Raw genomic sequence first — 26997 nt, 5'->3', positions numbered from 1 at the left:
ACTGCCCCTACCTGGGGAAGGTCGGACTTGGGCAGTGTAATCTTGATTGCTCGTGGGCCCCAGAGGGGAAAGCAGAACCGATCCTGTTCCAGACACACTGGAGGCAGGAAACGCTATGTATGGTAGAGATACTCCTTATGATAGTTTCTTTAAGCTCATTTTTCTCATCACGCAAATAAGCTTTCTGAATAAGCTCTGGAGCTATACTCTGTCTCTCTCCCGGCAGCCATCACCAGCTGCATTTTCAATAACTCTTTCCAAACGCTTTACAGATACATAGATGCAGATACTGGAGGGAAAAAAACAACACTCAGAAAATACAACACTTCAATTTCTGATAACACCTATGAAAAGCCTGCACCTCTCATAGATTGGCTTTTTGGGGGCTGATGCTCTGAGAACACCCTAACCTGTTTTTCATTTATAGTTTCCCTTGGAAGAGGGACAGGTTGAAAGGGACAAGGTAGGAGTATAAAGCAGCTAGGAGACAAACACATGTATGTAATTCTACACTCTATTTCAGCAAGCTGCAACTATTTAATCTATATAAAGCTTCTCCCACCTCTTCTGTCCTCGGTCAGAAAAATCTGAGGGAACAACGAGGACCCAAGATTCAAGAGTTCAAAGCATTACACTTGTATGTGCAAGAGAAGATGTTGCTCTTACATGAAAACAGTTTCCCATACAGTATTTGGTATCAGATGTGCTGAAGATGCTAGCAGACTTGACAGATGCCCAGAATACCTTAAGAGCAGCTCAGCCAATGCTTCATTACTGAAAGAATAAGCAAGAGTATTCTTTTCCTGCAGTACACCTCACATAATCCATATTAAAAAAATGCAAGATAGTAAAACTCGTAAGAGTGCTGTGAATAGCACTGGGAAGGAGCAGCAGGTGCCTTCTTGCTGGAGAGGAATCAAAGAAATGGTGCCTTTCAATTCCATAGAAACTGTCATGCTTCCTTGTCCCTGAAGCATGGATTTTGTTAGTCTTGATCTAGTTGTAGCTAGAGCTGGAGAGTCAAGTAGCCATGAAAACACAAAGGATGTTTCTCACAGCAGAACTGCTGCAGGAACCCAACAGTTTCTATGTCCCAAGAGCTGCAGCTCTTAGAAGTTACCCTTGGTGGGATAACTCCATCTCTAGCAGCTGTACAGGTGTAGGTACGTGTAACCAGACTTGAGGTAGGTTCATCTCTTCTCCTGATGGGCAATGCCATCACCAGCACACTGCAGTGCAAGTAAGCCTTTTGCACAGCAGGCTGCTGAGCGGGCAAGCAGGTCTGAAGGGGGCTGTGGGAATTATCTTTCTTCAAACCATCTGCTTTCAGGCATACAGGAGAGGGAAAGTGAGGCAGAATTTTACTCTGCAGTGTAAAGCAGTGATGAGAACCCCACTACCCTTTCCCTCTCCTCTGAGCCAGGGGAGGTTTAGGTTGGATATTAGGAAAAATTTCTTCACGGAAAGGGTGCTCAAGAGTTGGAACAGGCTGCCCAGAGAGGTGGTGGAGTCACCGTCCCTGGAGGTGTTCAAAAAACGGGTAGATGTGGCACTTCGGGACATGGTTTAGTCTAGTCTACCCTTGATTGGTTTAGTGTGGACTTGGTAGTGTAGGTTAATGGTTGGACTGGATGATCTTAAAGGTCTTTTCCAACCTAAACGATTCTATGATTCTATGACTTCAGAGCCACCTAACTCCAGCACAGCTTCCTTCCTCACCTGGCACCCACTGATCCCCAGCTCCTCAGCACAGCAGCTCTTCCGTGGTGAGGAGGGAGCCCTGACAGCTGGGGAGAAGAGGAGATGTATACATTGTCATGTCTCCTCTTAACAGAGCAGAGGCAAGGCAGGAGCAGGTTACAGCTGCCAGGTAGTGCAGCGGGGCACTATACCAGCATACCAGGGCCATAATAGTAGCACTTAGTAATTTGGGTGTTGACACTGCTGGCAGTTAGAATAGTGACACTATTGTAGTATATTACCCACCCTCATCTCTTCCTCTGTGATGAGAGAGTACACAGTGGACTATATTTTTCCTGAGCAGTCCAGCAAAAGGGCGAGCGTGCAGAAATCCAAATGTCAGTAGCATATGCTCATCTGTAGGGTTCCAGTACCACAGTAAAGGCTGGCAAAATACACCAGAGCCAACTAACAGCCTTTGTCCATGAACACCCCGTGTTAGTTCCAGCACCGATTTCTGTAAAAGCCACGCAAACTGTCAGGAATTGCACGTGAGGGAAGAGACTGAATGTATGCGCAGCAGACTTCACAAAGTTGCTTGGGAGAACCTAATCTGCCTTCTTTCTAAAAGAGAGTTCCTCTCAAAAGTAATGGGATGGAACAGTGGGATATAAACATTCCAGTAATTCATTGTGACTTCAAAGATAACACTCAGTACCCTTCTTACATACAAAACGATAGCTTGGGGCTTTTAGTTTTGTTTGTTTCTGGTTTTCAAACTGTGGATTTATCTAACACAGTGGAAGCAAAGGAAGCAAAGCTGTATGTTTTACAATACAACTTCTGCCAGAGCACATAAGACTAAAGGCTTTTTTTTTTTCCTTGGAGTGAATCATTGTGTGTAGGGGGGTGGGGTTGGTTTATGTTTATGTTTCTTTTAAATTAACCCAGCTAACCGTTTGTTCCATACTACACATAATTTGTTGTTTCTCTTTTAGCACTCATTGAAAGACAAGCTTTGGAAATAAATATACATGTGGCAAGTCCAAAAGATAGGACTTTAGCAAGCACTGCAGGCTAACTGGAATTCCACAGCAGACTATTTGCTTCCTCCCTCAGAGATAAATCAAAATGAGAGGAAAAGAAAAAAAACACTAGTAGAAATACCTATCGAGATTAACTTGCAGTAGGAGCAAAAAGATTTTATCATGTTAGCTATATCAACATTTAAACAGGAATATTTACCAAGAACTGGAGGATTCAAAAGCATGTTCCTGGTTTACCTTGTTAATTCTTTGCTTTTCCATTTCAAAACTTTCTACCATCTGCAGCTCTGATGTCTCCCAGCAAACCCACATTACCACAGCCTGGTCTGGTTGATTATTAGGTACACTTGGTCTCCTAGCCTACTGGAGCCAAACTACTTAGCAGAATACTTTGCTCATCTGTAAAACAGCATCCCTTTTACACAGAATATGCTTTATTCAAGATATTTACATAGGAAATAGCAGTATGTCACAAGACTAGAGAACAGTCTGCAACTTTCCACCTCCAAGCTCTTTCTTGCTTTAAGAAACTGGTGTCTGCCCATGAGGGAAAGGGATCCTGATTTCTCAGAAGTTTGTGCTAAAAGGGATAGGAAGGTTAGCACCAAAAGCAAGGTTTCATCTACAACAAACTTCTGGCCAAAGCAGTCAGCTGTAACAACTATTATTATGACTAATAGCTGTGGATATCCAAGCAGCCAGAAACAAACTCTCAGCACGTGGCCTGATCACTCCTGATAAGCAAGTTGCTTCATGTGAAACTGTTCAGAAAGAGAGAAATGGTGCAACTGGGACTACAGACTCTTTCCAATGACATCCTGGAATACAAACAAGCTCAAGATGATCAGCTACAACACAGGCAATCAGGCACTATGCTCATCAAAATGCTATCCAGAGAAAAAAATGGTTACTTATTAAATCAGAGTTTATATTGATACAGAAGAAGACAGACACATATTTAGCTTTTTGTCTGGACAGGAATGCATCTTGGTAACGAAACTCCATGAAGTCTGTGCGCTCAATGCATTTCTCTGTGATATGACCCTATACTGCACAGCAGCTCACTTACTTTTTGCTGATTTACTACAGAGCATGAACCAACCACCAGAAAGTGTTTTCTCCAAATGCTTGCCAAAAGCCAAAACAACACAAGAAAGGGTTTGCAGGTGAAAGTACCAAAATTTGTGTACCCACAGGTGCAGAACTGATTAAAAGGCATGCATAAAGGGAGGCAATTTCTAAGCAGGTGTTCATACTTAAAAAATACGAATTAAGACATATACATACTTTACTGAAGTTTCTATACATGGAGTTAATCTAGAGCTATGTCTAAATATGTACCAACTTTAATTTTAGATTAATGAACAAGTTTGTTAATCATTTCTTTATACAACTTTTATTTTAGAAAGTGCTAAACAGTGTTATAGAGGAGAAATGTGCAAGTACCAGAGATGAAGTGCAGGAGGACTCATTTCTTCTTTTTCTATAGAGAAATTCTGCACTAATATAAATTGTCAAATCACATTATTTGACAGAATAAGAAGTGACCTTTTCAATATTATCCCAGTCTCATTACTTCTGATTATTTTCTTTAGCTAAATTTATCATTAGCTATTTTTATCCATGAAACCAGGTGTGTTTATGGAATTAGTCTCTGTTATGTATTTATTTGGGTTTCTTCTTTTGATTTGTTCTAAATGTAATTTAAGACCTCATGAACAGTAACCAAGCATTTATGTATCTATTTTTCCTGTTGCTATTTTGCTATGCATGGAGTTCATGCATTGTTGTTTTCTGTAACTATCACCCCCTATATACTCCAGAACTATCCTTAAATTTTGGTCTGATTTTCTTTTTTTCCTGTGAGAGCCTATTATTTAGTAGCTACTAGCACATGAGAGATTCATTCTTCATTTATTTGATGGTCATTATTCCATGTTAAAAGCCCAAAGATATGTGGTAATAAATAACTAAGGATATTTTAATAAGTGGTTACAAACCTTAATGCAGTGCTCTCTAGCAACTACGTGTCTGCGCGGCAAATATATCCAATTCCCTGTTTTATCTGCCAATTTCCCATCACTATCTTTTTAACCCAAACAGCATGAAATAGCATTTAGATAGTATCTTAGATGAACTGTTTCACTGTGCTCCAATCCTTTTTTCCAGATAAAAATCCATCTCTCTGCGGTAGTTTCTCACTCCATGTCTTTTTCTTGCCACATGGGTATTTCTTTATTGAATAACATGACAGATAAGAATTAATGTGTTCTTTTCTGTATGCTTGTTTGCACAATAAATTACAGATAATCTAGATATTCACTCAAATGATAGCATTTTGATTGTTTTACTTTAAGTGCCCAAATTTTAGCCAGGAACTAATATTAACAACACACTGCCAAAAACCTTTACAAATTGGGTGCCTTCAGAGTCCACCAGCTCTGTAGCTGCTTTCTGCCTTTGTTAAGCTGTCTCTTTCTATTTACACTCCAAATTTGAACTCTGCGGATGTGTACTCTATTTAATTACACAGTGATAGCATGCACAGGGCACTAGACACTGTCAAAATTTGAAGAAAGGCAATCCCTGAAGACAGAGTTTGCTATTTCTACTGAATGGCTATTGTATCTCGCCTAGTTCAGTATTTTTGCTGTTGCCACGTAAAGGAGTTTTCTGTACAGTATCTCAATGAGCCTAGCCTGTGCCACCTTGCTCCTTCTAGCCCTGTGTTTTCACGATGACTTGGATGTGAGTACTTATCTACTTACAGTAGTCTTACTACTGCTATTATGTGTGCCAGCAAAGAGTTTCTTATATTTCAGCTCCTAGCCTTACTTCCTGACAAACACATATACTGTCTTAAAAGAAAGAAAAAATGTTGAGAGAAGAGCCAGTGTTTTGTTCCTCAAATGAATCCTAGAAGACAAAGCTCAGGAAAAATGCCTAGTTAGTCACTGCATAAAGAAAAAAAAGCTGCATCAGCTCTTTTCTGGCCCTTTTTCTCATTAGTACTTCAGGAATTCACCTTGTTCAATGTGGCATGTCTTCCCAATTAGAGATCAGGCCTCCAAAAAGGATACCAAAGTGGTAGGGATACTATGTGAATTTGGGATTATTCTTATAACCTTGCTCAACTGCTGCAGCCACTGGGTTGAGCACATCCATACAGCAGCTGCAAAATTTTCCATAATCTCCCAGAGCAGATAACAAGAGCTGGGCATGAGACCTCTGGCTTAATAGATAAGTCTTCTGGTAGAGTTGAGGATCGCAGTAAAATCAGGACAGGGGATTTTTCTCAGTATTTAGGAATTGTGTCCAAGGTTGTAGTTTGAGTCCAGAGTTAGTACTAATGCAAATCCAGGAGGAATTAACACAGGTCAGGCTATTTTGGTCTTGGCTCTCTTGTGACTTCCAAAACATTGGGGTTTGGATTCCAAACATATTCCAGCTTTTAAACATTATTCTCCCTTTCTTTGGCTAAAAATATGCCACTTCCACACTGAGCTCCTGTATACTGATGACCATATATATTAATCCATGAACTACTTCAGCTAATAAGCCCCAAATCCTTCAACTGAAAATCAACTCTGAAAACACAGATTACATCAGTCCAGTTCCAGTGTTCCACTACTTGCAACTACGGGACTCGGTCTATTGCAGAGAGATGAGAATATGAGCATGAATGAGTGTTCATAACATGAGAAGTGTTTCTAAGCAGGTAATTGGTTCCTTCATAAAATGCTTCCCTCTCTGGGCTCTGATCACAGTTGCTTTTGCAGAATGTTATGAAGATAAATTAAAAAAACCCAACAAAACAAAAAGAAAACCAAAACATCCTCCTTCATTTTAGATGGGAAATGTTCTTTCTCTGGAAAGGATGCTTCCTGGCCAATTATAAACCAGAACACTTTACTGAGTTAAAGGCTTCTATATTTGGCCATATGCATTTTTCTTTAGAAATACAGCGACAATCAATCCAACATGAAAGCCAGACAGACATGTCACTGCCACTGCCCACTTTAGGTGGAAATTCTCTTTTATTAGAAACTTCAGAGCATGTGTGTGGGCAGGAGAGAGCAGTGCAGAGAGGTTTAGTTTCTGGTTGTCATTCTTTAGGCATGACCACAATGCTGCAATCTCTGGAACGCAGCTGGACAGAAAGAATGAGCAATGCCCCTACCTCCCTCAGGGAAATCAGTCTGATGATGCCAGGAGCTGTGATTTGTCTCTCCAGGAATGTTGCCACCTGCAGCTAATTAAACCTCCTCTATAATATCATTTAAACAAGAGCATATTTTTCCCCAGAAACTGCCAGATCATTGTTTCCTCCAAGTGTCTCTGACAGGCAAGAAAATTAATGCAATGAGGAGTCCTCAAAATGGGGTACTGTGGCTGTCCTGAAAGCAGGTGAGGGATGCTGTGCATAGCTTGACAAAATTAAGTGAGCCTTATGACTCCATCATCAGTTCCCCAGACATATCCATCAGCTGGCATTAAAGGAGCTGAAACTATGTCTAATCTCTATGCTATCATCCACCTTCACTGCCTTTGTTGGACAGGAGACAAAGCGCATGTGTAAAACCACTACTGGATGCATTTTGTCTTTCCACATACCATGAGCAGACTTCCCAACAACTCCAGTGGTTTCTGTTACATATCAGAAGACAAGAGAACCACTACATAGCCATGGATATTTTTTTTTTTTCCAAGTAATTTTTAAAGCCTTTTAAAGTTTCTTTAGGTTCTCCCTCAAAACAAAACCCTTATGTCAACAGAAACTCTTGCTTAGATATGCTTCACCTGTTATTTTTTTATGAACATGGATGATCAAAGAATAGCAGCTTTCACAGTTAAGAAAACACAGTTACACAGACCACACTTCACCCACAAAACGTCAGATAATGCAACATGCTCTATGTCAAATACACACCAGAGGGATACGTTCCCCTTGAGCACAATGTGATGGGAAGCGGGGAGTTTTTAGGAACGTATTGTCCATCTTTTCAGGACATCCTGCGAAGTGCCTTTGCAAAGATCTTACCTGTCCAGTGATGAAGGAACTTGAAAAAGTAACAGCTGACCAAAAGAAGATCCCACAGCTGAGAATGATCTTTCTGTTGAAACGGTCACCGAGATAACCAAAGATAGGCGCCGCAACCATGAAACTACAGATGAAAACTGCAAAGGAGAGAAAAAGGAAAGAAACATTTAATAAACATCAGGCTAAGAACATGAAAACTAATTTTCTACAAGCCAATTCCTCTGGAGAACAATTCCATTTAATTAGACATTCTGCAGCCTTGACTTACAACGTTGTGCATTCTTATAGGCTTTCAGAAGTCAGTGTTTCCTTAATCAAACAGATTTTTCATTCCCAGAGAAACTTCAGACCAGTGAAGTCGTATTACATTTGAAAGCACCAGCCCCTCACAGTCCACTGAGAGCTCAGCATCCAGGAATGGGCAAAACCAGGACAGAATAAATTAGGAGCTTCTGCCTAAATGTCACTGAGAAAATGAAGTGAAGGTTGGAAGGAGTTACAGGCAAACAGAAAGCAAGCCAAGGGCTCCTTGTTGGCTCTTGCAGCAGAGACCAGAGAGAAATAGTCCACAGAAACTGAAGTTCTTTCATCCTTCCTAGCAGTAGGTTAAGGCAACCATGAAACAGTGAGGACAAACAGTTAACACTACTATCATACTACTGGCACCAACCCTGTAGTTAGACAGAAAGCTCCCATCTCATTAGATCCTTTCACCAGCACTGAACTTGTATTTAAACCCATCGCTGAGCAACAATTTCAGTAAAAGAAAGAGTTTTAACCTACAAAGCCCCATGAGGCCAGGAATATCCTCATCTGAAAGATTACAAGTTCACCTTTCCCCTTGCCTTCCCCCCCAAAAAAACCCGAAGCATTAACCCACGACTTTCTGGCATGTAGGAATGAGGCTCTTGATAGAATAACCTCTGCAAAATCTCCTCAACTTCAGAATTCACTCCTCCAGCCCAGCTCAAAACAATCTGTCCAGTGACATCAATGAAAACACCTGAAATGAGGCACTCGCACCATATTCACAGTAATTTGGAACTTGACAGAAATTGCCAGATTCTAAGCTGATTTATACCTGGCTTTTGTCTGTCCACATTAGAGATTTGGGTAAGAGCAACTACATCGATTTTACTGCCATGTAGTATGAACTTTTTGACTTTCACTGACTGTCTGGGTTCAGCAAACCTGGGAGGATTTGGGTGGGATACTGGAATACCTGGAGATCCTTCTTTAGTCACAGAGTTATGACTCTCATTAATTATTGGGCAGTTCCTGGAAGGCAGCGTGGGCTTTTGCCATTGTCTAACCCCAACTGTCTACTTTTAATTGTATAAAAGGAGGGGGAGGGGGATAGAATAGGAAAAAAAAAAAAGGCAAGAGCAGAGGACACACACCCCTTTGGATGGAATGCATGCATAAAATTGAAGTGATTAAGATCCAAATTATGAATTTCAATGGCTGATGATATACAACAGGTCAAAAACGTGCAGAATGCTGAACCATGAAATGATCTAAATGTCTCTTCTTTTTTAATATATTAAGATGTCAAAGCTGCTTTATAAATAATACATATCCATTTGCATCTATATTTTGTGAGCCATATGATCGTGTGTGTATCAGCTTTGCACTGCGATATTTGATAGGAATTACAGATTTACTCTTTTTACATTTAGAGTAAAATAAACAGAGATAATACAGAAATGTTAAGACATGAAAAGAAGCACATGCAACATCGTATCACACATATTTCAATAGTAATGCTATGAACAGTGTTGCTGTTAAGCTAGCACATAAACCCTATTGATAAGACAGAACGCTCGCTCCCTGCACCTACCCCAAAATCCTTGTGCAAACAAAACCTGTTGAATACAACTATGAGCACTTATGCAGTGTTTTCATCTCCTGTGTTTTACAGAGAAACTACACAGCTAGTCTGAAAGCCAGCTTAGCACTCTATTCCCAGGCAACTCAGTCCTCGTGTGAGTCTGTGGGGCTGATACCTTTTAGGAATACGAAGCAGCGCTGCTGCCCCTTCCCTGTGGCCCACTCCTGGTGCACAGCCCAGCTTTGCCAGACAGGGCTGCTGCGTGTCTCTGGCACAGGTCTCCACTCACACAGGCTCCCACCTCCTGCTCAGTTGGTGCACACCATGCTCGGTGTAGCCCAAGAGCCCCACCGTTCTGGAGACGCTGGTTCCCTGCTTAGTCGCAGGACAGGGCCTTCCTGGGTAAATACTCTCTATCCCACGGAGGGGCATTTTGTCATGCTCACCCAACCCTGCAGCACAGTCCAGCTCCCTGGGCTGCGCAACCCTGAAACCCTTCATCTCCAGCGAACTTGGCTCTAGTAGACCAGAAGTGGCTTACAAATCTCTGCCCTGCAAGAGTACATCTGCGCTGGCCCCAGTCCAACAAGGCACTTAAGCACATGCTTATATTAAGCACTTTAGAGTCATCAATTCCATGATTAAGTGCTTGCCTGAATTAACACCAAAGAGCTCGGCACCTTGCAAAGCTGGTGCAGCAACCTGGCACAAAGGATATATGACTGTTTATTGGGAATGAGAAGCTGAAAATTACTCTGACTCGTACAGAGCAGTGTGCCCATTGCAATCTGACCTTTCCCTTGGAAGGACACTGAAATTCATTCAGCTCAGAATCAGATATTCTGCCATTTTTACAAAGTAAAAAGACATGAAGCTAAAAAAGCTTCCAAGGGAAAATTAGAAATATCGAAGTCAGCATCCCACCATTTCAAATATCAAATAACCTGATTAATTCAACATTGAGACATGGAGGTTGTGATCCAAAATTCACATTAATCAGTGGGATTTATCAGCTTCAATGATCTCTGGATCATAAATGCAAAGTCTAATTCTGGAATTCGGGCAAAAGCAGGCAAAAAGCACAAACCTCCTCTTTCCAATAGAACAAACCAAAAAAAAGATCGTCCAATGCCTTTCCAACAACATACATCCTGCTGTTACTCAAATCCCTTCAGAGAATTTATTTTTGGAAGATTCTGAACTGAGCTGTGAGCTTTGTCACTGGTAAGCAGCTGACTTGACAGCTCCACAAGGTGTAAAACGAAAGGACAACAGAACCTAATAAATAATAGGTAATGGAACACAGCTGTCATAATAATAAATGCAATTTATATCAGAGTATTTATGACCCAAATATGCATCAGAGCATTGATTGACTCAAATAAATGCAGAATATTATGGCTGTGTGGTCTGTCAAAAGGATCTGCCTGTTACAGGCATTTCCCATCAATCAATTTTTGCAATTACTCCTGCAAATGACAGACGAGACTCCTGAAAAACCGACTAGGTTGGCAGAATAGAATTGAATGAATCTAGGGCACGTTACCAGGTGGGGTGGAGACCTGAGTTACTCTAGACTAGAAGCTGAGGTTCTGCAACAACTAAACACCATGAAGGCAGAAGACAGAAAACTGCCACTACATTCAGTTGGAGAGAGGGACAGTGGAAGCATGATTAATTTGCAGAGAAAGATGGCGACGGCATAACGCAGAGGGATGCATTCCAGTAAAGGAGCGTGGCACTTGTGCCAGCCTCTTCCTATCTGGCTCCTCTCCCCTCTTCCACAGCATTTTCTGCTCCTTGCATTCACCCACTCCTCAATTAATATCCAAGTGACACCACAGCAGCTGCAGCTCCGGCTCAACCCACTGCCACAAATCTTTTATATTATGAGAGCGCCGTGACAGAGGCTGGCATTTCATTTGCCTCTTCCAAATCAACAGCTCCTCTTCCCATTTACACTTAAAGCCATCTCAGAATATTACCAACTCTTGAGAAGATGTACAGTGCAAGCTAGGGCAGAGTTAGAAATCCACTGGGATTTGGGATGAGCTACTGAAAGGTAGTGATTGCATTCAGAGCAGCTGTGGGCAGGTATAGCTATGTCAGTCGCCATTCTGTATGCTGTACAGCTAATTTCTCTTGGTAAATGATCTCCAACAGTGCCAGCAGAAGTGGCTTGGTCCCAGCACTGGGTGGAGCTGAGATACATTTCTGCAGGAGCAAATTACCATGTGAGCAAAGGATGAATAAACAGACACATAATGAATGCCATCCCAGGAGGGAGGTTCTTTTAAGTACAGGTATTTTCAAAAGGCGATCCCATTTGTCTTTATACCTCCCTTTGTGGCTTAGCCGCTGAAATGCCAACTGCGGTGAGAATGCAGGAAGAGTATAATTGCCCAAACAGGATGGCTTGGTGTCTATTTCTGCCTCTGAATGCCTGTCCCACCCTGTACAGGTGCACAAGCACCTTCACAGCCAGCACTGACCAGCTTTTTCTGTGCATGGCTGGAATTACAAAAATGTGCAGCATAAAAAAAAAAAAAATAGAAACCTTACACTTCCCACCCATAACACCCACCAGAGAAGGAAAGCATCCTCCCCAGCCTCTACTTCATGTACTGTAGCTTCAGTCATCTTTCAAGGATTATGGCCAGGGAGCTGCTATTCAGCCCACGCTTTCCCCTCACAAGCCATTTGTGCACCCAGTGGAAAAGTAAACCCCCAGACAGCAGGAGCAAAGGAGATGAGGGGAGAGGGAGAAACCATAGACGTTATATTTAACAGTCACAAAAACTCCTGCCTACTGGAACTAGACTTCATTGCTCTTATTCTTCTCTTCTTTCCCTCCAAACAAAAATTTACCAGCTTGACTCTATAACTGTTCCCTGAAACAGCTCTGACCCATCAGCTTTCCACCCCTTGACTCCAAAGACACTGTTGCCTCTGTCTCACTTGCTCCTTCCTTACGTGGACAGATCAACCCTTTGTACCTCAGAGAGCGGCTTCTCCTGTCAGCGGGTCATCCACACGGATGGACCAAGAAGGAAGAGAGGCACTGGCAGAGAGGCACATGCAGAGGCTGCCTTTCCTCAGTTACTGGAAGCTTGAGAGGATCACAGGCACCTCCAACTTTGACTTGAAGTGCACAGGGTTTATTTTTTCCTATCAGAAATAATGCTAGAAAGGTTCAGGTTCAGGTAAAAATAGCTCACTCGCTCTATGCAGGGATGCTCAACAAGAAAAAAATAGTGGCTATCTTTGAGCTCTGAGTCAGCATGAAACCGTATATACACATCTAATTGAGTGTTGAAAATGTGTTTGGCTCTGTGGAGGGCAAACCCAGACAGCCTCTGCCTCCAGGGACTGGCAATCCACTTAGACACAGCAAAGAACTATGTGCTGTGAGGTTGTTAATATTTTCCCAACAACAAATTTCCAAACAATGAGAACACCTAAATACCCAGCTCGCTCTGAATGGGATAATTCATGGGTGTGTACAAGCACAATCCTGCTCCTTCCGCATGAGACACTGCCCTGCTGGGATTTGTTCGAGCCATGTCTAGTCCAGGGACTTTCGGTCATGAATGCACGTGTTTCTCAAGCTGCTTATGGGACCAGCTGCCATCTACCTGCAATGGTGAATAAAGACTCTCCCAACAGCCCAACCAGCCCCTCTGTTTCAAAGACATGTTTTTGCAATGCTTCTTTTTTTAATTTTCATTTTCATTATAGTTTTATGCTATAATACTACTACTTAGCACATACATACAAAGCACATTTAATCACAGTGAGGCTTGGGACAATTTAGAAAGGAAGTTAAAGATAATTAATTTCTACTTCAGGGCTAAGGAAATTAAGACACAGGAAGGTGTCCTGCCCAGGATGAACTACAGAAATCTCAAATCCACACAGATCTTCCAGCTTCAACAGTGTCCTGTTTACAGGACCATATTTATGCCAAAGGTATTTTTGAAGGTCTACAATCATGATTAAAAGCAATTTTTTTTCTTACAGCACCATACAAGCCAAGCAATAACAAAGATCTTTTCATGCTACTTAACCATTGAACCTGATAGTTCAAACACAACATGGTGATATGAACAAGGTAAAAGTGATATCTGACTATGGGGCAATCCAAGGCCCTGCGGAATCTCAGCAATGTGAATTAAAACATTCATCTTTTCATGGAGATGAATTCTTACAATACAGTTGCTTGTACAAAATACCACCCTTCAAATCATCATTATGACAAACTCTACAATAGGTAGGCTGTTACATCACTCTCTGCATGGACTTTGTTTTACTTTGTTTCTAATTCAACAGCCAACAGATGGATCACATTACTGCACTTTGCCAAGTGCAAAACACAAGATCACTGGGTTCCAGACTATCATACAGACTAGAAGTTTCTGACAAGTGTAAGGAGCTTTGAAACACACCATCAGTTCCATATGTCATGCAAAGCTGTCATATACTGACAGCATCGAACACTGGAGCATTTAAAAAAAAAAAAAAGGCTTGAGAACACACCAGATCAATCGGACTTAAGTATACAAATGTTTGGTTTGGACGTGGCCCGAAATGCCCTCCCCAGAACAGACCACAGTACAAGATGAAATAGAGAATTTCATAAATGCCTCATTCTTGTGTCCTCAGCAAATTAATTAGGAGAAAAGCAGTGCTTTAAAAAGGTGTGGACCTAATTACTCACACCGACTGCATTTCTCTAGTGTCTCTCTGTTTGGCAGGACACTCTAGACTGCCTTTCCCTCACTGCAGATGCCACTCATCAGTATTCAAGCTCCAAACTTGTCTTCTCCGTAGGGAGCATGTTGCACCACCAGGTGCCAGTTTTTTCCTTAGAGCAAACTGATATAAAATATAAACAACATGTTTAGAATGACTATATACACACATAGCTGACATACACATTTACATTGAGAAGAAGGCTGCTGTACAATACTACTCAATTTTATTTGCTGTGACAGGGTCAGAACCTAGTTACAAAAACACATTTATGAAGACAGACAAGGCCTGAACACAGCTTTCCTGGCAAGTTCATGATTGACTCAACAATACACAAGACGCAGCTCCGGGAATAATTCAGTACTGGTAATTGCACTCCTTTTCCTCACTGCAGAAACCAGATTCTTCCAAGAGTTAGCCCTTATATTCCCAGCAAAGGATATCCTGAAGGCTTGTTTTGTTCACCTTAGCCAACAAGAATAATTGCTTCAGTGGGAACTATTGGGAAATCCACTCCTTGGAAACAGAAAATCTGATAAGAATAGCCAGAAAACCAGCCCCAAAACACACTAATGCCACCTGAGCTTTGAGAGGAACTGTTTTGGGCAAAGAGCAACCGCTGTGGTCAAATATAAGTAACTGCTGTCAGAACTGCCATGTATAGTAGAGTATATCATTGATCCGTACAGTGGTGAGTATGTGATGTTATGGATGTGAGAGGTATTTCACTCATTCTGTGCATTGCTGCATAGGGATGGAGAAATATTCCTCTTCATCCCAAATACCTAAGCAATAGCTGCAAGAAATAACTCTAACAAAAGTGAAGGCTAAAAAGGGAAACAACCCCTACACATGAGTACTGTTGCCCACAGACTGGCAAAGAACAAAGTCCAATGGCCATGGAAGTTCCTTCCATGAGTAGGCTTACAGACAAAATCATTCAAATACAAATCAAACCATGAAACATTCTACTCAGCAAATCCATCTTCAAGTGCTGCTGCATGTCCAGTAGCGGAAATAAAACCATAGCTGTAAGACATGAACTACTGTCATTCTGGTCTCTAAAGAGCCCATTTGAAGGGCTGTTCAGAGGATATAGGACAGTTTGATCACCACCAGTGAGAGATGACTACAACTAGCGAGCTGTCAACTGCTGCCTCTGGCACTGCTGCCGGCGGGCTGAGACAGGCATGTGCCTGCAGCCAGCAGTGTTACTGCTCAGAACCAGAAGACAGAGACCCAGAAATGGTCAGGTACGATGCACTGCAGAGAATGCGAACCTTGCCGTAATATATACTGCCTCCCACATAAACTTCAAGGAAAGACAAACAATGTCTCCAGCCTACTTTCTGTAGACCTAAGCCAGTATCTCTATAAAACTGATCACTCTTATGGTCATCATTTCTATGGTTCATAGCATACCAGCATTCCCTAAAGAGTAGTAATGATGCTCCTCTCACTTAGGCCTCACAAATACTGCTACAACGTTTCAATTTGAAATCAGTCTTGGTTCAGGCAATCAGTGTTGTAAAGGCAAGGAAAAAATGGCTTTGAATTAAAAGCCAAGATCTAAAATAGCACTCACATTTTTCACTTTTTAAAAATTAATTTCCAATATTATGTCAATTGAAGCTGAATTTAAAGATTCAGCTGTTCATATCTTGCTTATTGCTAAAGCAGTCAAGTAGGAGGTTATTCACAGTTATTTCACAACTATTTTCCACATCCACTGAGGTCCAATTCTATCATGCTGTACTTCCAAATTTTTTATCTAAGTGTGCAGTGGAAAAGCTAGCATTCTACTGTGCTGTTCAGGTCTCTCTGGATGTCCAGCAAATTTACTTGAAGCAGGATCTAACTTGCTACTAGATTAAATTTTGAACAGCTGTACACAGACAACATAACTTTAACAGAAAAGAGGAGAAATCCAAGCCCACCTTCTGCTTTTCACTTTGGGAATCACAATGATTACATTACCATTGTTTTAAAGGGATTTGGGCAATCTGAACATCAATAAACCACTTACGTGTTCCTAGAGATGCGTTTCATAATACAGTGCTGCAGGCAGCAATCCAAAGGAACAGTTCCAGTGTACAGCTTACAGTCCTTGCACCTAAACTGGCGCTTGCCTGCTCCTGCAGTGAGCTGGTTCTGGGAGACCAGCAGATAGCCAGCCTCAATGAACATCTTTTGCAATAAAATAGTGTATTTGTTAGCAGAATGTTATCTGTGGCTACAACTGTGTGTTTGATTGGGGGATTAAAATTTACACACGAGAACATTTGAGGAGGAGCAGACACCACCTCTCCCCTTCAATTAAAAAAAAAAAAAATCTTCACATCTGGGTCAGTTCCACCGTCTGGTTCATTACATGGTGGGTGAAAAGATGGGGCAGGAACAGGAGGCTGTGGCACAGTTTGCTTTCCATGGAAGTGCCATACAAAAGGCTTGCAAAAGGCTTGCCTAAGACAGCATTAGATTGCTGAAACTTAGGAGCAGAACCCAGAACATGAGCTTGTCTGTCAGTGTTTAAACTCTGCTTTTGTATTTCTTACCATTTGGAAATGAATTATTAAATAAGTCAAGGTCACTTTTGTTTTATAGCCACTTCCACTTCGACTTGTGTTTCTGGAAAAATGCTTTTTGTGTGGTTTGATTTAGACTCCTGACCAAAGTCGATGGAAGGACTCCCACTTGATCCAGTGGGCATTAGAGTTGAGTTTTTTGTTTAGATATAACTGCTTACAAATCCAGAATGACAGGAGAGATCAGAACCTCTTTACTAGTAAACACATTTTAATACTTACAAGTTTACTGCATCCCTGTAACATAAAAGGTTATTACTGGGAAAAGTACAGAGAGCATCAAAAAGAATTGTCAAAAGGATGAAACAGGTCATTTTACAGTAAAACATTAAACATACTGGAAGAGAAACAACTGCTGTGGGATATAGAAGAGATCTAGCACCATGAGTAGCATGGAAAAGGGGAAAACTGAATCACCTTCTCTCTTAGAAGACTGACAAGGTGGCATCAAATAAGACTGGCAGCTGCAAAATTCACATCAAAGGAAATATTTCATGCATAAAACTTAACTAAACACTGGGATTTTATCACAGGAGGCTATGGGAGCTCAGAGCTTTTTTCAAAACAGGACTGGACAAGGTCCTGGAAGAATACTAATGTAAGGTCTGTTAAAGGTAACTCCTCTGGCTCAGAAAGGCCTCAACTATCCAGTTGATAGGGTATACCAGGGAACTATCACCATAATCTTGTCCTGTTCTTTTATTTTTTTCCCTACATATGTGCTATTGATCATAACCAAAGAGTGAATAATATACTAAAAAGACCTCTGGTCTGGACTGGTACAACTATTTCCATGTTATTCTGGAAAAAAAAAAAATATAGGAAGACAAAATTGCATCTGCATCACTTCCACCAGCTTGATTAGGTAATGGCTTATTAACATGTTATTGAGTTGCACCTAAAATTATTTCTAAAAGCTGGAACATGGTTCACAGTTACATTTCTAAAACCACAAGTGACTTTGTACCTGCACAGGTACGCTCACAGGGTAAAGTAACGAAGTACCCAATCAGTTAACAGAAGCTTTGTCCCCTTGCAATTTCTTCTCTGTTTGACTTAACTAGCTCTGACTGAAAACTTTGCTGGTTAACACAGTGGAGCAGAAGAGGACATCTTCCCTTCCTGGCTGCAGCCTCGGTGCTCACACAATGCATGACATGGATCGGTTTGCCATTGTGCAATTAGTTGCAGGAAAACCTTATTAACTTAGCTAGCCAGTTAGGATGGATTTGTATTCATTCTGGTCAATCCTGAATTAGACATGAGATCCCAGAGGTACAGAGATTGGTCAATAGCTTTGCAGCACTGCAGCATCATGAGTGACACTGCTACAAGATTGGTTTTGCCTCAACACGACTAAAATACACCTAAAACAATCTTAGCTGCTGTTATAGAAACAGCCAGTAATCACTCCTAGCCCTCATGAAAGTCTGCATTGGAAAGAATAGCAGTTTTGCTTTTCCCTTTCTGTGCAGTTTTCCAGGACATTCTGCACACACGTCGTCCATCTGAGAGCTTCAATCACAAATGAAGCTCCAGCAGGGAGGAGGGCTGCTCTCATTTCCCAGGAGGATGAAGCACCTACACCCAGGACTCAGGGCTAGAGAAAGGTGTCTCGAGAAAAGCATTTAAATAACCGCAAAACCAAAGGATCTTTATTTTATTTTATTCTGTTCCCTTCCTGTACTTGAGATCCTTCTTTTTCCATTGCAGTTACGATACCAGGCACACAATACAACCGCATTCACAGAAGCCTTTGGAAGGAAAGGTGAGATCTTTTGAAAGAACTGGTCAGTCTTCCCCTTGGGCCAGTACTAGGGCTTGTGTGGCCATCTGGAGAGCAAAATCAGGGGACTGTTGAGGACTGAAAACTAACCTTGTATCTTTTCTGGCAGGTTCCCTGATCTACGGCACAGCAGTGGACGTACCAGGCAGGTAGTATAAACGGGTGGCCAGAAGCAGGCCAGTTTCCTTAAGGCAGGAACAGTTACGTGCACCTTTGCCCACAAAGCCTTTTTGACCACAGTGTGCACTTAAACACACCGAGAAATGACAGCCTAAAGCAGATAATGCAGGATAATCTAAATCCCTTGATCCTTGAAATCTGCATTAAGTACCATGAATTAGATTTAGCTAGCAATAAAATACTTTAAAACTGTTATTCTCTTAACAGAATGATAAGTCATTTGTATCTAGTATAAAGAGAAATAATGTTCCTTGTTTCCAATTTGAGATAGAGGGGGAAGACTGTTTTCATCCTAAAATGAGGTTTACCATCCATCTTAACAACTGCATCACTAATCCTGCATCATACCTCAACTAACATTTTAATTTCAAACAATTAACTAGTGTGCAATAGGAGTTCTTCTGTCTCAAAGAGAAATCAAACTCAAAACCTACTTCCTGCACCAACAGAGAACAGGAGAGAGAGGAGACACTTTGAAAGTACGGTGTGTTGCTAATAAATTCTTTGCTACATGTAATTTACCAACAGCAGCAGCTTCCTAAGAAAAACAATGCAATAGGAAGGGCTTCCACTTCTCCTCAGAGTGGAATCAAGAGCTTCTCATGCCACGGTACTCACAGAAACTTGCCAAAAGAAATGTTCATCTGAACATATTCTTATCCCAGAGCTTTAGTCAGACTTCAGGTTTGTTTAGGTTTATTTTTAAAAGGAAATTCACAAATAAATTACTATTCTGCAGTAGGAATGCCTTGCTAACCTCTACACATGAGTTCCTAATAGCTGACGGTTGCATTTACAAAGCTGGAGAAACCCTGCAGTGACCAAACATATACTTCATATATATGCTGTACAAACAGCTAGGGCACAGGACAACGAACTCAGTTCCAGTTCCATTACAGGGTGAGGGATTCGGGGAAGGCTGGTGCACAGATGCTGGTTTTGCTAGTATTCTTGGCCAGAAAGAGACCCCCAGCCATCGCCTCCCACCAGGGCCACAAGCTCAGGGGGGGTTTTGCAGCTATCAGTCCTGAGGGCTGCGCTGGTGGGAACTGAGGGGATGCTGAGAGTGGCATAGAAAAGCAACATCAAAGCCTTGCAAATCCACAGGGCTCTGCTTTGGGAACGGGGAGGGTATAGGGGGGTGGAAACAGTCTTTTGCTGGCATTCTCCCCAGGCAGCCAGTGGGACTGATTGATTTCTTTTTAATTATTATTACAGTTCTTTAGGGGGCCGTTGTACCATCTACAGTGGCTTGGCAAAACACATGCTCCCTCTTTTGAAGGGAAAATGGCCATACACTCATTTTAATCATGCAATCGGCTATCAACTAACACAGCACTGACAGCCTCATTACCGACATCTTCTACTCTGGCCAGGACAGAGGTATGAAATGAGACTTTGCTCTCAAGCTTTTAATGTCTATCGCTGACATCCACCGAAGTTGTCCTACTGAGAGTTAAAACTGAGGACATATCTGCAGATTACATATGTTCCAGAAATTGCTCGGGAAAGCATGTAAACACAGGGCAAACGGACAGGAAACGCTTTGGGGTTAATGAGAGACCTCCAGCCCACTCCGGATCCTGCTTCGGTGTTATCACCAAAGTGCAGGAGTGGAGCACCGATGTCTGGACAGGGAAGGACAAGGAATCATATTCACAGTGTGCATTTGTACATGTGCAAGCAAAAGCGTGTTCAGGGTTTGGTAAGCAAACTCCTTTCACACCGTTCTTCTGCAAAACTGTTACCTTTCCAATTCAAGCCATACATCTTCAAGAGTGCTTTTAGCAGGGCAGGAAAACGGCATCTTTTGAAATCAGTAAAACCTCAAAAACTAAGAAAAGTATCTCTCTGAAGGGAAAAAATGCTGATTCATCTCTATCTATTGTAGCCAACTTCCTTCACAGAGGTCAGTTCAGATCTTTCTAAGTTTCTAAACAGACTAACTTCACCCTGGTCTTAAGCTGCCTGCCTCTAGTTATCTGGAGGAAGGCGAACATTTGTCAGATTAAACTGAGTTTTAAGGGATGAAAATATATTACTTGTCATCACAAGAACTTCAAGAGGACATCTGAAATATCTGATTTTTATTCACTTGCTCTAAGATGCAGGCAGTGCCAACAAGGGGTATTGCTCTTAAAATCCTGCCATCTGCAGCCTTATGCTAATTCACTTTTTTAGGAATAGAAATCACCGTGGAATGGGAATATGCTAAAATCCACAGAAGATATGGATGTAAAAGCAATTGTAGGTAATTGCTTTTGTTTGATGGTAATCCAATAGCCTGGCATTGTGTTGTTTTCCTCAAAGTTTTTCCTCCAACTTTCCCCCCTCCCAGGGATCTTAGTGTTTGATATAGATAGTCTCACATTTATTTGTGGAGGAAGCACATTTATGTCTTAACACTGCCCACCAAACCCTCTACTTCTAAAAAGCCACTTGCTGGTCACAGAGGGAATTTCAGCATTTTGTTCTGCTCAATTGCCTGCCTTTTTCTGAGTTGCCTGTAAAATACAATAGCATCTCATGCAATGACAGCTCTTGCTATATAAGCTACCACCCATCAGGAACTGAACCAAACCCACACTAATTTTACAGAGGAAATTTCTATAGTGCTGACTGGGTTTCAATTCAAACCAGCAACACAGAATCTCTCAATGGAATCTCACAGTTTTTCCTTAACAGCAGTGTCCATCTTTCTGCCTAAGGCATTGGCAGTGAATAAATAATAACAAGTCCCCCAGTAAAAGATCTTTCATGTAACTTCAGAAGGCCACTTCATAAGAACACGAGAACAATGGCAACAGATCCGAAAACTATGTAGTCTTGCATCCTGTCTGTGACAGTGACAGCAATCACATCCTTCCGAGGAAAGTACACAAAATTCCTGCACAGGCAGACGAATTACCCAGAGGCTGGCTTAAGCCCTCCCAAGAACTATAATGTGTTATCCACATAAAGATCTCATCTTTTAAGCTCTGGCCCTGACAACAGTCCTTGTAGCATTAATTTTCACAGGCTAACTGTTCACTGGCAAGTTGTTGGAGTGCTTTCCAGCAAACTGACCTGTACTGATTGTTTCTGCATTATGCGGAAAACATAAGAAAAACACACACCCTACCTTTATTATTAAGACATTCATTACTTTATATGCTTTTACATTACCCTCACCCCCCTTGTTTTTAAGAACGAGAAAATTAATAATACAGATTATCTTTACAACTACTCCTGTAAGAACAAAAGTGAAGGGCATGCACGTGAAGACAAAATGTGAGTACACACAGGGGCCAGCACTGGCCGGCTGGATTGGACTAGACACCACGACGTTGGCCAAGAGTGTCGTGTGTTTAAATGCACTTGCTGTCTAGTTTCATTATGAGTCACAAATTCTCTAAAAGGCAAGGAAGGAACCATTTGTGCTCTCACTTACCCTGCACCCTGAACTAATTCTTACTTGTTTTATTCCCCCAGTCATTACGCTTGCCCAGCCACAGACACCGTGTGTTTAGACAAAAACAATTCAACAGTAGCTGCAAGGGCCAGGAAATAAAATGGTGAACCACTAACCTATGCCAACTAACAGCACAGTGCAGGTCACGGAGGAGTCTGGATCTACCTTTGGCAGAAAACAAGGCTCTAGCCCCTCAGCAGTTACCATGCTGCCTTCTCTTACTGTTAAAGCATATCAGGTAACTCCACGTATGCTTCTCTTAGGGACTGGCATCTAAACTGCAAAAGACAGGCTTTCCAGACAGCCACCAAACCCCACCATCCTAACAAGATCCACGAGTGAGCCAGAGGCATTAGGAACATGATCTTACGACACCCAGAAAACCCTCAACTCCCACAGCTTTGAGTGTCCAGCATGCTTTAGAGGGAGTCTCATCATCATTTAGAAGCAGTGGTCTGAGCACAGGATAGGGGTCATGAATGCGTCCTACTTCCTATCCAGCTCTACACGATGCCTATCAGCACTTAAACAACTCTCTGCCAGGGTACAGAGCCACAGGCTTATCCATCTACTTTTTCAAATGCCAGCAACATTTCAATAGGCTTTTGTACCGCAAAGTAAACACAAAGAAACATTGCTATTGACTGCAATTTGCAATTACATATTGACTAGTAGGACAAGAGAGCTGAACAAACAGCAGGCCACAAATAAACACCTACAATGACAAGCAGTCTTCATCCTACAATGAAGAGGGATCACAGAATATGTAAGGAAGCCTCTCTCACAATTCTAAGTGGCTAGTGCTATTCAACAGAAACTGTTCACTGATTCAATTTTGCTGGCAGTATTTAGAAATGCTTTTGCCTCTTGCTGTTATAAATGGAAATTTAGACAAAGAGCAAGTGTTTCAGATTGGCTGGGTGGCCTTCAAAAAGGGGTAAATTCATTTAAGGAAATTGTTGAAATACTGACGTATCCCAATGTTTAACTTGCCATGGTTTGGAAAAGGATCATAACTATACTGGAGAATGAATCGGGTCTATGTCTGTCTTACAGTTGTTATTTCTAAGATTATCACCCATATGAATTTCCAAAGTGTCATCCCGGACTTGCAAAACCACTTTAATACCAAGTTGAACTGCAGCTCCGGGAGTGAGCTTTGCAACTAAACTTGTACCTGTGGATAAAAGAACATGACCTCTGTAAAAGATCCCAGGGTTAATAGTAGTTTCAATAGCTATGGTGCATGACTGGACCCTGTTTTAAATAATCCTTCGTTTTAAATTTCTTCTGACTAGTATCTTTCTGGTAGAATGAGTACTACTGAAAAACAACATAGTAAAATGAACACTGCAATGCGCAAGGTTTGCAAATGCAATGCCTTCATGCATCATCAATTACTTTAATGGAAAAAAGGAAAGACAATATTTGGTGAATCCAGGGATTGTTAATGTATTAAAAAAGCCCATTTCATTCAGGCCTAAATATGTAGAAGGTGAGACTGATGACTGACCAGTGGCCCATCTGACGTCAGTTTGTGTTCAGCGCCTATTCCATTCGCTTCCCTAGAGACCACACCATCATAAATGTCCCAGGATGCCAGCTGAGCTTCATTATTAGCAGTCCTATACAGCCAGAAACTGAACCTTGGGGGAAAACTTGTCATGGCATTGCCAGCAGTTTATTTGTCTGGTGATTAGACAAAAGAGTCTAGTTTCTGGACTATGAATCCATAAAGAACAAGTTCAGTAAGTACAAACAAGAAAAACTAACATGTCTTTTATACACAATGCAAACATTTTCTCAGCTCAGTGGGTCATATGCTGCATTGTCCAAGTCATTGGAAGGTATAACATCAGCAACTGGTAGGAATATCTCACTAGGGAGTTTTTAGTGAAAATTCAACATCCATTGTATAATATCCTGCATCATCACCTTTGCTGCCATAAAACATCCTCAGTGAGAACAAGGACAACTTCGGACAACTTGCTTTTCAGGAAAATCTGTCCCCTCCGCATTTTCTCCCGAGATATTTCTTTTAATATTTTCCCTTTGTCTTGCCACCCTCATCCCCAAAATGAGACACATTTTGTATCATACTTGCTAATAATTTGCCATATTATTACATACATGGATTTCAAAGCAGTTAACACACAGCATGATTGCTATGTTAGCCAAAAAGCTGGATTTAACTGAAGGCTCTGGATGGGTTAAACAGAAGTGAAAACACCTGCACCTCTTGGCTGGTGATGCCAGCTGACGGAGGCAGAGTACTGTGCAGACCCACACCACAATGGAGCATAAAGGCCTCACCCCTCAGCAGGTTAGATACACATTTGTGGATTTAGCCTCACTGATCGTGTGAGGAGTTGGAAGGCTGTGTTTCCAAAGCATGCTGAAGTCTGTTTCACTTCACGTACCCAAACCTCAATGTCCCTTGTGAACAACACACTAATGACCTCTGTGCCCAGGACACCAGAGAGCACAAGAGCAGAGCACTAGTCTACTAGATTCCACTTATTATTGTATCCACACCTAAAACATCTGTCCCTGTAGCCAACAAACACCAAGTATAGAATCATAGAATCGTTTAGGTTGGAAAAGACCTTTAAGATCATCCAGTCCAACCATTAACCTAACACTACCAAGTCCACCACTAAACCAATTAAGGGAAGAGTAATAATTTCATGTTTCCTGGCTTGGTGGCTGGATTATTTTTTAATGAAAGTACCTTCAGCATGATAGCCAACTCGCAAGGCTGGTATTTTGACAGATTATGACAGATACTAGGGAAGCTAAACATCTTGAAGAAGCACGTTTCTTTATGAGATGATCTCATCACATTTTATAAGAAATGCAAAAAAATAACCCTTAGAGATAGATCCTCTTTCTAGGACCACATGACTAAGCAAAAGCAACCACATAGCTGATGGCAGTTTCAGCATTGTGAGCTATAGCAACATAGTAGGCCTTAGATTTATATATTCCAGCAGTGTTCCCGTGAACCCCTACTTGGGGGGCACCATATGGGCAGCATCTTGACGGTTGAAGATGTCCATTTAAAAACAAAATGGGGGAGAGGGGGAATGAAAACAGCAAAAATTATGAGACATTTTCATGTTCCTGTTCTGTAACTTCACTTTCAAGAAGATTGATAAAGGAGGTGGATTAACCTAGTCAAACACTTGCATGGTTCTCAGCATAGTAACTCTTTACATGAGCCCTTCTGAGCTAGTATCTATTTCTAGTATCAGGTGTTTAAAGGATCCTCAACTCAGCCACTAATTTTGAGCTTGCAATTTACCCTGGAAGCATCTTTGCTGGTGCCACCTATATACTTTGATTTGCAGGCACAATTAGTAAGTTAAGCATTTATATATCCTAAACTACACCTGCAAAATGGAAGGCTGCTTTTAGAAACAGCCCATACGCTTAAATTGAAGGCAACTCAGTTCAATGACACGTGGATCTCTAAAGCACCCTGCACATTCCAGAGTAAGCAAAAAAAACCTTACTTTTTTGTGGCAAAGTTACTCCTTAACTCACCCATCTTTCTTACATGACTCATTCTAGTCACAAAGGCTCTCATGAAATAGTACCTTTCTTCGTCAGACTTGGTCAATGATTTCTAGTGCTCAAAAGGTGTGGCCAAGGGCACCCAGGCACTTTTACTGTTATTTATATTGCCAGGTAGGTTGGACGAAACCACAGGATGCTGAATATACAAGCATGGAGCTGACAGCTAACACCATCAATTGCTGTGGTGACCAGGACCTCTCAAATCCCAGGGTGGGTAGAGGCAAGAATAAAAGCAGTAACTGTGATTAAGGTGGAATTAAAACCAAAGAATTCTGAGCATATTTCAAACATCCTTCAAGGAAAACAAAATAAAACAAAACAAACCCAGCCCACCAAAAAACACCAGACAGACAAACCCTATCCTGAAATTTCACTCAGCCAAAACTGTTAACAAGGTCAGTTTTAACAAGCACTTCATCACAGGCTTACATGGTAGGTGATCATCTTGCCTCTACAAACTGATGATCTAGAGAGAAGAAATGGAACAGGGGAAAGACCCAGAGAAGAGAGCACCTTGGCCAGTGCCATCAGCAGAATTGTAAAAAGAAATCAAAGCTCAAACTGCTTTGCCTGTACTGCCTCCCTAATTCACTTCCAAGTCTAATCCAATAGTAATTTCTTGTAACCATCTATTTAAAATTAGTGTCGCTCCAAATAAGCAAGTTAAAGTTATTATAACTTCTTATTTCTTTAAGGCAACTCTTCACAGAAAAGTTATATTACTATTAATGTTCTCACTTCAACACTACTGTCCCACAAGAGAATAAATTGGAGTTGCCACATCTCCAGTTCAGCTCATCTACAAAGAGCAAGGAGAATACTACAGTAGGAGAATATGTAAAATAAATCTTGCTTCTGTAAGCTTTAGTGGATGAAAAGGTTGGAAGAAGGAAATGGTTAAAACTGTCCAAATGTTTAATTAGGAATAACCTGATGTATAACTGAGTGGGGGAATAAAAGAGGTCAGAACTGAACTTTCCCTGGAAACATCCTTTCCACTGAAAACCAAAGCACTTCCCTGCTTGCAGCAGCAAAGAACGCAAGAATGTGTGTGAACCCCTCCCCC

The 26997-nt window shown here is 41.5% G+C and overlaps 1 protein-coding gene across 1 annotated transcript in view; it reads right to left on the bottom strand.

The window, feature by feature from the left end:
• LOC104033656 (sphingosine-1-phosphate transporter SPNS2-like) overlaps positions 1 to 26997 on the bottom strand; it is a 138287-nt gene that overhangs the window by 64731 nt on the left and 46559 nt on the right. Inside the window, exon 3 of the mRNA XM_075720125.1 lies at positions 7768 to 7904. Within this exon, the coding sequence (XP_075576240.1) occupies positions 7768 to 7904 (137 nt within the window). The remainder of the gene's footprint in view (positions 1 to 7767; positions 7905 to 26997) is intronic.

The sequence above is a fragment of the Pelecanus crispus genome, chromosome 12, assembly GCF_030463565.1.
Source record: "Pelecanus crispus isolate bPelCri1 chromosome 12, bPelCri1.pri, whole genome shotgun sequence".
NCBI classification, from domain to species: domain Eukaryota; kingdom Metazoa; phylum Chordata; class Aves; order Pelecaniformes; family Pelecanidae; genus Pelecanus; species Pelecanus crispus.
The sequence above is the reverse complement of the archived record's forward strand: the minus strand, read 5'-3'. Positions and strand labels throughout refer to the sequence as shown.